This window comes from Brachyhypopomus gauderio, chromosome 8, assembly GCF_052324685.1.
Source record: "Brachyhypopomus gauderio isolate BG-103 chromosome 8, BGAUD_0.2, whole genome shotgun sequence".
NCBI classification, from domain to species: Eukaryota; Metazoa; Chordata; class Actinopteri; order Gymnotiformes; family Hypopomidae; genus Brachyhypopomus; species Brachyhypopomus gauderio.
This window is the reverse complement of record NC_135218.1, coordinates 4425843-4439683: the sequence shown is the minus strand read 5'-3', so window position 1 is coordinate 4439683 and position 13841 is coordinate 4425843. Positions and strand designations below refer to the sequence as shown.

General features: G+C 42.6%; 1 protein-coding gene across 1 annotated transcript in view; it reads left to right on the top strand.

The window, feature by feature from the left end:
* The first annotated feature begins 274 nt into the window (after positions 1 to 274).
* LOC143521123 (voltage-dependent calcium channel subunit alpha-2/delta-2-like) overlaps positions 275 to 13841 on the top strand; it is a 53346-nt gene continuing 39779 nt past the window's right edge. The window contains exons 1-2 of the mRNA XM_077013684.1: positions 275 to 650; positions 10283 to 10364. Coding sequence (XP_076869799.1) covers positions 535 to 650; positions 10283 to 10364 — 198 coding nt within the window. The 5' untranslated portion in view covers positions 275 to 534. The remainder of the gene's footprint in view (positions 651 to 10282; positions 10365 to 13841) is intronic.

Below are 13841 nucleotides of genomic sequence, written 5' to 3'. Positions count from 1 at the left end.
TCTTATCTTTGTATCAAAACTTAGACCAGGCCCCTGACAGTTTTGTGGGAATAAAACGGTCTGCTTTCATCCTGAGGGGCTTCTAATTGAGACATAACGTCTTCCCGTAGGGTTTGTACTAATTAATGAAAAAAAGATATTCCTTTTTCAGTACATTTTTAGGCTCAAACCGTTTTTTTTTTTGTGGTTGGTTGGCGTTTGACTGGTGGAATTGGAAGTTCCGCCTTATTGGCGCGCCCCCGTCTGACGGGAACACCGGAGTGACTGTGTTTTCTCTCCGTGCGCTCCGGTGGAGAGGCGCAGAAACTCCGCAGCGCCAGTGGCGGCAGCAGCCTCGACGCGTCCGTGTCTTCGGATCCAGTCTCGGTCGGCCAACCCCCACTCCGGTTCGGATCGAGATTTAACAGCGCCTCGGATCTTCAGAACCCTTCCGACGGTGTTAAGAGCAGGCATTAACCCCAGCGGCGCGCGCCTGAGAGCCTACCAGCGCGAGCCCTCTCCATCTAACCCAATTTCTTGCATTTTTAATGGAAAATGGCGTTCCGCGCACAGCCCGCGAGTGTGTTCTGCGTGTTATCCGTCCAAACTCTCCTGATCATCAGCGTGTCGTCGCCTGGAACGGCGAACCTGCGCTTCCCCCAGCACTACACGTAAGTGCACGCGCCGGACAAGCGCCGCGCGAGCGCCGAATTGGGGGCAGGTGGCGCGAGCGCGCGCTGTTTACCGGGGGCAGGTCGGTACGGAACCTCCGAACGGACCCGGGACCCGGGATTCGGCTCAGAAACGTCCGTGAGAAGATGCACACGTCGCGCCCGGGTTTATGTGTGTGTTTAAAGGGCGCGTCTTTGAAACCGTGCACGTTTGTGTTCGCACGCGGGGTCGCACGCGAGGACGACGCACAGGTGTTCGCCCCATACCGAAGAGCTCGCGCTCAATTATTGATTAATAGCAGCGCGAGCGAAGCGGGCGAATATTTCCATTCTGCGCGTCACCACGGACATATTATTGTTTGCTTCCTGGTTTGCTGACATATTACCAAACGTGTTCGCGATGACGGTGAATCCGTTTTCTATGCGAATTAGATTGTTCCTACTTCTGTTATACAATAACACATGTGGCTGTTCTGTAGCGGACAGAGACATTGTTTCAGCAGACATGTGCCTTAAAGATACTGCCAATGTGAAGCATGAATATGTGTTTGCCGAACCGTCTCTGCAACACTGTGGGCGTTTTGGCAATGCTGCGTTTCTTGGGTGCTTCAAAGTTTAACGTTCCTTCAGTTATTAATTGAAATTGTACACTCAGGCTGATCAGGCGAAGTGACCCGTGTGATACTATTGCCCATGGCTGTCTATCTTTTGATTAGCACTTTTGAAGTAAGTGGACTGACTGCTTATTATGACAGTTCTCTGTCCTGCATAGAAATTGTTCCTAATTTATATATATATATATATATATATATATATATATATATATATATATATATATATATATATATATATATATATATATATATGTCTAGTTTTGCACTCTTATCTGTTAAAAGCCCTAACGTTGGGAGTCTAAGAGAATTCCTTATTCCTTAGTCGCACAGGCTGCACGGTCAGACTTCTCCGAGACGAGGGTGTTGGTTTCCACCGCACTGTTGGTTGTCTTTCGGGAGCGAAGCTGGCCGCGGTGCACACATACATGTGGTCCCACACATACATGTGGTCCCACACATATGCCCCTCCTATGTGATTTGTGAATTAAACCAACATCTATAACGATTGCACTTGGTTTTGCATTTGATTGCATACGAGGAATCTCTTATGTAATAATTTATACAATGAAAGATATGATTGTAAACACTTAAGTAATATCAGAAACTACTACCTGTGATATAATATCATTTAGTTTCAGTTTCCTTTGCCATTACAGAACAAACTAACTTGTCTAAATTCCACATACATAACTTTGTCCCATCCAGGATTCAGGATTCGAGAAGCTTCCATCATTTGTCCTCAGGTTAAAGTAAAAGCCTTTTGGCATTATGTTTGTAGTAGTTTCCAGTTATGAACGTCAGTATTTATTTATATAATGGGTAAACTTTCATTATGGCGTTGAGAACATCAATCAACCTTAGAAATATATTTCAGTTCAACTGAAAGTGTTGTGTAGCTGTGTTGGGTGGTGTAGCTTCACCCTAATATGCCCGTCAGCCTGTAAAGAGTGCAGCGCAAGAGAGAGGGTGGCAGCGAATGGTGCTGTTATGTTGTTTGAAAGCAGCAAATTGTGGCTCCTAACCAACTGCTGTTCTTTAGGACAAAGTAGATGAAGTCCTAGCAAGCAACAGGTGTTTGTCTCTGTGGGTTTGTGTATTTTTCTGCTTGCTGTACTACAACCTTCCAAAGCTCAATTTACACAGCTCTTTGATCACTGGAACCCTCCCCCCCTGAAACAAAGACAGATCATATGCCAAGAAGTGTCACTGACATTTAGGTTCATTTACCAGACTTGCTGTGGAAAATTAAATACAAGTGGTTTGCATACGGTCCAAACCACACTGTTTCCAGTGAGCAATGGTAAAAAGTAACATTTTTAATCCCTCCATTTGGAAGTCACAGACAGTGAAAATGGGTGGATTGCTCGTTGTTCTGTAAATGTCAAGGCCTTGAAAAAACCCTTTTGATGTACGGCAGGCTTCGAGATAAATGTTTCTCTTTTGAATAGGGCATTTGGCTTGGGCCATGTAGGTCAGCCTGGAATTCGCTCCTCTGAAAAGATTTAAGACTTGTTCACCATGTCTGAGTCATACTGTGGCAAGGTGGGGACCAGGACGGCCTCTCACAATGACTATGTTGGTAGTGAACTGTGTGGTTGACACACGGCATTCACTGTTTAATGTGTCATCATTTAAATATTTTATTAGGGCAGGAAATCAACACTGAAGCATAGAAAATAAATAGTACAAATAGAAGATGACACTGTTTGAGTCATTTCTTGTCTATGGCAAGGCCTTTCCCTGCCCATTGGCAATGCCTGCTTATCTAGAAAATACCTTTCAGATATATTTGATACTTATGGAGTCAGTGAAGTCTGTTATGTTAAATTGATGGATTTTTACTTACTTTTGGTAATCAATAAGGTTTACACATAATATTGTTTCCATTTGATCAGTCATGTTGATCAGTCTACTCATAGTAAGACTGCAGACTGCTAAGATGTGGAATTCAGGTTTAGAGTAAGATGAAAACAGCTTAGGCTATCTGAAATGAACACTTCTGCAAACTTCAGGCGTAGCGCTCTCCATGGTTCTGAAAGTCGGTTTCAGTTTCTCTGGTAGAGCAGAACAGTGGGATTGAGAGGCAGGTGTTACAAAATTGACAGTGCTGTCCATGGTTCTGAACTTGATGAAATTTTAAATCAGTACATAAAAGCTGATTATTTCAGCTCAACAGGATGATTCAATATATTATTCAGTTGATAGAAACATGTTTCTTATGAACATTGATTGCATTACTCATCATGTGTAGCTAACACTACAATCTATAATCAGGTTATAGAGTCACTGATATTAATGCTGTACCTTAGACCTCCAATTGTAATAGAGGCAACACTGACCAATTCCCACTTTTGCCCACTTTAACAGTTATTTACTTCTAATAAATTGACATGGCATTCAGCAGCCATCTTTCTTTCAGACAATGTCCTACATGAAATCCAAACCTTGCTACCGTAAAGCTCTTCTGGTCTCTGAAACCCTTCCTGCCTCCATGTTGCCACTTTCTGTTTACACTGAAACAGAGACGATGAAGCTAAACATCACTGTATTGGGGGGTCGACGACAACTGTAATGTTTTGAGGCCCTGTGTGTGATTAGGATCATTCTCAGTTTCAGGACATAATATTGTTAGATGTTATGCCTAATCCTTAATCCTTGATAGTCTCCTAACTTTATTTTAGAATTTGAAGAAAAACAATATTTATAGTTTTTAAAGTTTATGTTTATGTTAATTTATTAAAGTTTTGTGTTATAGTTAGAATAATCAACATGTGGAACTTTGTAAAAGCATTACACCATTTTGTTGTTGTAAAACATTGCCTTGGCATTACACATTTACACATTTCTGCTTCTTTGCCTAATTTGCAGGGAAAAAAAGGAATTTTACAGGCTGGTTAGTGAGGCATGTGCAGCTGTGTGTGAGTGTGTGTCTGTGTATGTGTGTGCAAGAGGAGAGAGAGAGAGAGAGAGAGAGAGAGAGAGAGCTGAACTAATGTAGAAGGCTTCAGGAAATAATGAAGACAGAAAGACAGATTAAAAGATTACAAGTGAAGTGAAGCAGAGACATCACACATGCATACATTCATATCCCTACACAACACACACACACACACACACACACACACACACACACACACACACGCACACGCGCACACACACACACACACACACACACACACACACACACACACACACACGCCCAATTTAACACACTCTCCCCATTATCAAACGCATACACTTCACAGCACTAAGCAGGAGGCTCCCAGCTTTATAAAGAGAATCAGCAGCCATCTATTTCAGAAAATACACAGACATCATTTATAAAGCACGAGACAAAAAGATCAGGCACCTGAATGTACAGCCCCTCCCATCATACTCACGCACACACACACACACACACACACACACACACACACACACACACACACACACACACACACACACACACACACACACACACATCCTGTGTTTGGCTTGGGGGATAGAGGTGCTGTCACTAGTGCTTAGGGTCAGAGCTCCACGGAGCACTCCGCCCTCTCTGTACCCCCCCCCCCCCGCCCCCCCCCCCCCCCCCCCCCCCCCCCCCCCCCCCCCCCCCCCCCCCCCCCCCCCCCCCCCGATGGCTTGTCGGGTCCGGTACTTCCACTTCAGCAGTGCTGTCTCACTCGATCGCTTCCTCACACCCACATCCACACCCGTCCCACATCTCTCTGTTAACACCCGCCGCGCCTGCTTCTTACTGTAGCCCAACACAGTGCGGGCCCGTTCACACTCCACGCTTTACGTTGTTGTTACATTGCTGTAACGTTGTTGTTACGTTGCTGTTACGTTGTTGTTACGTTGCTGTAACGTTGTTGTTACGTTGCTGTTACGTTGCTGTTACGTTGTTGTTACGTTGCTGTTACGTTGCTGTTGCGCTGCTGTTACGTTGCTGTTGCGTTCAGCAGCTGTAATCAGACCTTAACCCTGCCCTTATTACTTCCCTTGCCTTTGGCTCCTGATTGGCCGGCTTCACCTGGGGCGAGAACCTGTTGATCATCCCAGCAGTCCGATGCGGTACCGACGGGCCCCATGCCGCCCGTCTGGAAGTCTCTCTCCTGTTTCACCACCCAGTTTCCGCTAATCTCGCCGTCCTTGTCATTCAAATGAGGCTGACATTTCAAACTGACGTTTCCTTTGTGGTGGCAACGTTAAACGACAAACCCGCCGATGAAGAAGATGAATGGAGGCGGGCGTAGTCGCCCGTTCTTCTGGTTACAGAGCTCTGGCCAAACGTGGGAAACTGCACACAGAGTGTAGGCATGTGATTGGTTGGCTCCAAGGATTCTAGTATGAACCGCTTCCTAGGCCGTGCTAAAGAGGTCTAATTGTGTTTGTGTATTATTACTGCTGTTGTAATTGCTTTAATTGTAGTTCTTCAGTTCTGTTTCTGTGCACTTTGGTCTGATATTGTTCTGAAACTGTGTGTGTGTATGAAGCTACAAACGTGCGTCTCACAGTGGAAGTTGTGTTAAACGTGTAATAATGTACACAGTGTGAAAAAATAACACGCACCAATGCATTAATATCATTCTCATGGGAAGGACTTCTCAAAGGTCTTGATCTACTGGAAGGTCTTGAAGTTCTCCTCAAAGAGAAAGAGCTCCCTGTTCCTTGAAGGATTAAGGGTAGGAATCCTACCCTCGTCACTTCCTGTAAACATTCAGTGATGTCTAGATCTGACCACGGAGGACGTCTGACCAGCTCCTAGATGCCTGACCTCCTCCTGGACGTCTGACCTGCTCCTTTGTTTTCTCCAAATGTACAATGGCAAAGCAGTGACAGGTTTTGTGATCTTCACACGCCTCCGTGTGCCTTTGGGCTCGTGGCTTCTGGATGGTGTTATGATTCCAGGTGTGTGGCGTTGACTATAGTGGTTTTGCAGAGCCTGGCTGGGCGTTGCTTTGCTTCTTTGGTTGTCCTGAGGGCATTGACACTGTTATTATTTCATGTGTCAAAATGAAATTGTTGAAGCTGTATGGACTTCTTCAACTATGCCATTCAACATTTGTATGTGCTTGTTAATTAGATTCCACCGTTTGTCTCTGATGGTGTCTGTATGTGCGTATGCTGCGGTGTCTTTTTAAATATGGCGCCCCTAGACGCGTATAATACAGTAATTCAGGAGTGATGGCTTGGCTTCTGTGCAGCTCTGTTAGTTGCTTCATGATGCTTTGAACATTCAGATATCAAAGGGGTGATTATAAGTAGATGTAGCTGACTGCACAGTTGCAATGCATCCTGGGAAGACTGACCTGGGTAGCTTACTGTTCTGGATTTAATGAAGTGTAGTGTTTACTGGGTTCAGTCAAGTTTAGTGTTTAGTGGGTTTAGTGAAGTTTAGTAACTTCAAAGGCCCCTTTTTTCCTGTGGCGTTTCCATTATTTTGTTCATTCTCTGTATATTTGACGGTTTATACCAGGACTGCCTCCTGAGGTAAATTTAACTTATTATACAACATTCTGACAATAGCATGTTTCATAAAACCTGTTTACTGTAGAATAGTTGACAATACCTGGTCTTATCATTTTCTAGGTCATGTCTCACCACAAAGATCATCTTTTGATGACCAGACTGTCAGGAACCTGTGGTTTATGCACTATATGCCTGCGCTCTGTGTATTTCTGTTGGATACGTTGTTACCCCCCCCCCCCAGCCTCTAGTTAGGCATCTCGTTGTGTTAAGTGCTCTGGGTGTGTGTGTGTGGTGTGTGTGTGGTGGTGGGGTGTGTGTGTGTGTGTGTGTGTGTGTGTGTGTGTGTGTGTGTGTGTGTGTGTGAGTGTGATGTGTGTGTGTGTGTGTGTGTGTGTGTGTGTGTGCGCGGTGGTGTGTATCTGTGTGTGTGTGTGTGTGTGTGTGTGTGTGTGTGTGTGTGCGCGTTGGTGTGTGTGTGTGTGTGTGTGTGTGTGTGTGTGTGTGTGTGTGTGTATGTAGATGGAGAGATATACGGCACTGATCTGAATATGTTTGATCTCTTAATTCTTGCTGGGCTCCGTTTATCCAGTTCTAGGGATGCTTACAGTAGCAGTTCTGTCAGCATTAGGCTGTTTCCTGTGCCAGCACCTGTAAACTACTACTTAGACCACAGCTCCATGCCAACCAGCTGCTGCTAATGCTGTAGACAGACAGGAGCTTGGGGGGGGGGGTGTCTTTAGGAGAAAACTTTCAGGAGGAGGTTAAGAAGACTGACCTTACAGGAAAGACATATATTTGCAATGAGGAACACACGCACCCAAACACAAACACACACACACACACCACACACACACACACACACACACACACACACACACACACACACACACACACACACTCGTATAAAACATTAAAAGTAAGCTAGGTTATTATTTTATATGTTAACGAAATTGTTGTTGGATTCATACTTTCCAGTAGATATGTATAAACACAGACACGTAGACAAACACACACACACAGGCATACTCTGGGGACATTCTAAGGCTGCATACTGTAGATAAGGCTAATTTCAGACTGCAGGCCTTGGTTGCAAATCTCAGACCATTAAGTAGTTTTAGATAATGCTGTTATAAGGTTCCTGTAACACTGCAATACTACTGTGTTGTCTGCCAATGTCTGATAGCTTCAATGTGAAAAATACCCCACTGGCAGCTAATGCATTTCTGTGGATTGCCGGTAACTGTAGAATGTTCCACTATCAGTAAAACTGATTGTAATATTGCACATAGGACAAACCCAAGCAAGATTCCAAGCCTAAGAATTATTGGTGTGATTTGGAGTTTATGTAATGGCTGTTACTAATATGAAACTGCTACGGAACATTGTTTTCCGGTACTGGATATACTTTACTGGTTTCTAGAGTTAAGAATCTTTCTAAATCCTGTTACAAATCTATAATGAAGTCATTACTAAGTCGTGTAGAATCACACCCTCTGAATGATAGAGTGCATTTAGACCTAACATGCCACTTGTAGCAAAATGATTGGAAAAGTCAATTTTATACATATGAATGAGTTCCTTACAGATAGTATCTAGCATAGATACGGCTTTGGTTGAAATGAAACTAAATTGTAGACAAGCGTAATGTTTCATCTCTTCCTGACATCTGTGCTGGTTTTGACAGTGCTGTCCATTACATAATAGTGATGTTCTTGGGAAATTATGAAACCCCTGCTACAGGTTTACATTTTGTATATTTTGATGGGCAAATAATGTGTTGTTATCCTTCAGTAATGTACAATATTCACAAAGCTACACCTCAGGATTCTTGACCCGATTGAACCATCAGTGTTCTAGTAAATAATGGTTCCACATGATTTAACTGAAATGCATAGTATCTGTCTCAATGCAAACAATGAGTATAGCACTAGAGTCTTAAGTTGGGTTATATATATATATATATCAGGGCAGTGTGTGTTTTTTTGCTCAAGAGAAAAAAAGATATCCCAGGATATGCAAGTGAAATCTTATTCACAAGTTCACGTATGAATATCCATCACATAAAATATCAAAACAATCGAACAAACAAACAAAAAACAACATTTTGTTGTATTACTATTCATTTACAATACTATTGTACCATTTTAGTGTGTATTCATGTACAAATAAACACAACCCAGATAAATAACTTTAAATACCTTGGCTGACCTAAGATTTTCACACACTATTATTTTGTCAAATTATATGTATAAATACACTCAGGTCATTGAGTTCAGCCTTGCTGAACGCTCCAAGAATTTTCTTATTAAAAATACATTGAAGCTGCCTTTGTTTGCAGGCAGTGAATGCACTGAACATATTACCCAATGAGATCCATCAGAACCGTGGACCATCTGTCGGGTCTTGAGGACTGGCTTGAGAAACCATGTTATAGCCAAGGTCCTTAGAAACACCCAGGCACTTCATATTCTCCTTGTATCCGCACAGAAAACAAACATGTTTCTTTGCGTCCTGGACCAAATGAAGCAGAGATGCAGGAGGAAAGTGAGAATGGAGCCTCGGCTACCTGAAGACTGGACCGGCAAACGCACCGGCCAGTTTGTGACGTCAGGGTCCCTGCTGGCTGGACGCTACTGGGGAGCTGCCCAGTCTCGACCCACCAGTGACACTGGCACATGCAGAAATCCCAGCAACACTACAGTGCTGGTTATCATCACACCAGCTGAACACACACAGAACACACACAGTCACAGCGCTAATGTGTTGGTCTGCCACCCAAACCTAGCTGGGTTAGCACTGGTCCTGTGGTCAGAAAGTGTCCTGTGATTAAAAGGCAGAGGTCGGCTGACCAGTGGTGCATGTCAGTATTTGAGCTGCAGTGTGTTCTTGTATCCACTAAGATAGCTGCACCTAATTAAACTATCCGTGAGTAAAAAAAAAAGTCACATTTGCCATAGTTGACACTGTAACTTCTACTAACTTAGAATAATGCGAAAGAATGTGAATGTGAATACCCATGAATGTGAATGTGAATGCCATAAGGAGCACTGTTGATGTGTTCAAATTTGAAGTAAGCTTAGTGTGTGAAGTAAGCTTAGTCCATAGCATTTAAGGCTCTGGGCTGGACTGCTTTTATGTTGCCTGCTAATTCATGGCATACGCAGGCTAACAGCAAATAGTCGCAATCTTTGAAACCTGCGAAAAGTTAATTGCAGTTTGAGCATTTTGAACTGAACTGGTTCTCCACTCTTTGATGTCCATGCTGTACACGTAATTACTGAACCTTCTGAAGCATTCACCTCCGTGCCTGTCGCGAGATGCTAAGCCAAGATGAAGGGGGTTTTTTGTTATGTGTAAGTTTTACACAGACTTCAACAGCTAGGTTTAAATGCTGAATTCTAATTCATTCCTACTCTCTCTCCCTCTCTTTCACTCTACCGCTCTCTTCATCCCTCCATCTCTCTCTCTCTCTCTCTCTCTCTCTCTCTCTCTCTCTCTCTCTCTCTCTCTTTTCTCTCTCTCTCTCTCTCTCTCTCTCTCTCTCTCTCTCTCTCTCTCTCTCAGCATGATCCACTGGGCTGGGCGTATAGAGAAGGAACTAGAGAAGGTCCTTCCCCAGGTGACAGGAGCCCAGCAGATGAAATCAGTAAGTCTGGTCCGATCTTTCACACTTACTTTACTACTTTACTGCAGTTTCACATCCCTACTCATTACATTACTACAGTCTAACATTACTACTAACTACATTACCACAGTCTATCATTACTACTAACTACATTACTACAGTCTAACATCACTGCTAATTACATTACTACAGTCTTAACATTACTAACTACATTACCACGGTCTAATATTACTACTAATTACATTACTAGTCTAACATATTTACTAACCACATTTCCAGTCTAACATTACTACTAAATACATTACCACAATTTAACATCACTACTAACTACATTACTAAAGTCTAACATCACTGCTAATTACATTGCTACAATCTTAACATTACTAACTACATTACCACAGTCTAACATTACTACTAATTATATTACTAGTCTAACATAACTTCATATCTACATTACTACAGTCTAACATCGCTACTAACTACATTACCACAGTCTAACATCATTACTAACTACATTACCACCGTTTAACGTTACTACTAACTACATTACTACAGCTCTGTTCTGTGGAGGCAGTATCATTTACAGTGTTCTATCATCAGCTAGACTTCACAAGTATACCAGTACTATGCTGGTATGGCATTGCTAGTAACATTTTTATCTGTGGAACGTATTACAGATACTTATTTAAATATACATTGAAGCTGTTCTTTCTGTGACTGGTTGTGGTTTTGGAATCAGGAATCTTGTTCGTCCATTAAAAACTTGTTTCACGTTGCAAAATCTAAAGGCATAATTGTGTTAAAGAAATGTGAAACACACCCTTGAGTCTGTTCTGATTATACTCAGATCATAATCAGTTTTAATCAGTTTTGTTTTGAACGTAGTGTATTTGATGCATTAGGCTAACAACTTGTGTTTCCTGTGCTGCTGAATGATAATGACAGTGACAGTGATTAACAGGCAGAGATGGTCTGCACCAAGGAGTTGTGTAGACAGCAAAAGCTGTTTCTTCTCACACACGTTCACACACACACTCACACTCGTATTCACACACAGTCACGCTGTATTTGTGTCGAGTCTCTCAATATGAGAGCCTGATTCTTGGCATATGGATTGGCACTACCAACTGTGTGTGTGTGTATGTGAAAGAAAGTGAGAGAGAGAGAGAGAGAGAGAGAGAGAGAGTGTAAGAAAGAGAGAGAGAATGAGAGGGAGAGAGAATGACAGCGAGATTGAGTGAGACAGAATGCTAGTGGCTAGGTGGTTATTGGCAGCAATGCAGAGATCTGGAGAACTCAGGAGTATTGATATCATAATCTCTGAAATTGTGGAAATCACAGAGGTTGTCATACACATAAAACTAGATTAGGATGATGGATCTGGTCATACTGAAGAGGAAAGTCATTCCTGCGTTTTTTATGATTAGTTACATAATAAGCTTATGTTAGCATCCATTTCTGTCTAGTGGAAGCTTCTATAATGGCAGATTGCAATGATTCTTTTCTAATCCTGGTTTCTATTTGCTCCGAACAACTGCATCAAGACCAAAGTAAATCAAATTACCTTGTATAACATCATATTAGCGTCTGCACACACTTGCCTGTTTTTGACTAATATGGTTATTCATAGGCATAAAAGTGATGAAATGGATGTTGATATAAATAAACTCTTTTCGCACTTGTTTATGTCTTGGTTGCTCCATTCAGCTCTACAGTGTGTGTTTCTTGGCCTTATGCAGCTTGGCCAGACGTGAGAAGAGAAACAGATACGTGTCTCGGTTCAGGTTCACGTGTCTCGGTTCAGGTTCACATGTCTCGGTTCAGCTTCACGTGTCTCAGTTCAGCTTCACGTGTCTCGGTTCAGCTTCACGTGTCTCGGTTCAGGTTCACGTGTCTCAATTCAGCTTCACGTGTCTCGATTCAGCTTCACGTGTCTCGGTTCAGGTTTGCGTGTCTCGGTTCAGGCAGGCGTTTGTTCTGTTTTGTTGTTTGTTCATTTGTGTCAAGAGTGAAAAAAAAGTTTGTGGGACAGGATTCAGCAACACAGTTTGCCCATGGGCTAGCCACAGGGAGGGCAATCTGTGTGTGTGTGTGTGTGTGTGTGTGTGTGTGTGTGTGTGTGTGTGTGAGAGAGAGAGAGAGAGAGAGAGAGAGAGAGAGAGAGAGAGAGAGAGAGATGAGAGAGAGAGAGAGAGAGAGAGAGAGTACATTTATCTCCAGCCCAAACAGGAGTCATCACAGGGTGTGCTAAATGGCCCAGCGTGTGCAGAAAAGCCATTTTCTAAATGGATGCCTCTTCCTATACGTGCATCTGATAGAAATCTTCCCTGGGCTACAGCAGCCCGCTAACAAGATTGTCTCCCTTCACTTCTCTTTCTCTCTTTCTTCATGCCCAGTTTATTTCAATATTGCCCCCTTCCTTAAAAAAGGAAAGGTTTGCAAATGATAAAAGTGTGTTCCCCCCCACCCCCTCACCACAAGTTATTTCCAGGAAAGTAAATGGAAAATAATACTGACTGTATTTGGTTTGGAGTAAGTCAGAGTTTATTTTGCAGCTTTCCTTCGGTGAGAGTGTGAGGTAGACAGGAGACGGAGAAAGTGAGAGAGACAGACAGACAGACAGACAGACAGACAGAGAGAAAGGTAGACAGAGATAGAGAGAGAAAGAGAGGGAGAGAAAGACATACAGACAGAAAGAGCGATAGATAGAGAGAGAGATTTTCCATTACAGAACTCAGAATATTTTGGTCTTTATTGACCGGATTATAGTTATTATATATCTTCTTGTCAGTTTTAATTTGGCTTGAAGGAAATGTTGGAATTGGAAAAATAAATGCTTCAGTAATACGTTAATGAAACGGTAAGTAAAACCATTACCTCAATTGAGGACTGAAATTTGGTGTCCAAAATGTGCTGTTTCAGTTTTGCGTGGGAGTTCCATAATCACTGATAATAGAAGAATAATGTGGCTAGGACGTAGTAGTAGCTCATGACCGTCACAGAACTGCAAGATAAAGTCATCAGATGCTAGCTTCAAACAACAGGTAATGCTACGTGTTCATTAACAATAAGAGAATAATATGACCCTTTTATTGAAATTTTAAATTAGCTCAAATTGGACCTAGAAAATGATTCTGGGTTGAGGATAGGACTTCAGTTCACTATAGTTCACTGTAAAATAAGTCTGTTTTATACACAGAGGGATGTCATACATTGTGAGAAACCCCATAGCAAGCTTAACAATGTGCGTAATGTTTCAGCTAGCAGTTTGACTGGTGATCATAAGCTTTTGTACAGGTTACGTGGTGATTACCGCTGGTCACAAGCTGCCAGGTAATTTAGCTGTAGAGCAGATGTACGGAAGTCTAATCTGGAATCTTGAGTTACGTGATTACCTACTGTTGAGGGAAATTTCTGACCTGAACCAAAAACATTGAACAGTAGTCTCTCTCTCTCTCTCTCTCTCTCTCTCTCTCTCTCTCTCTCTCTCTCTCTCTC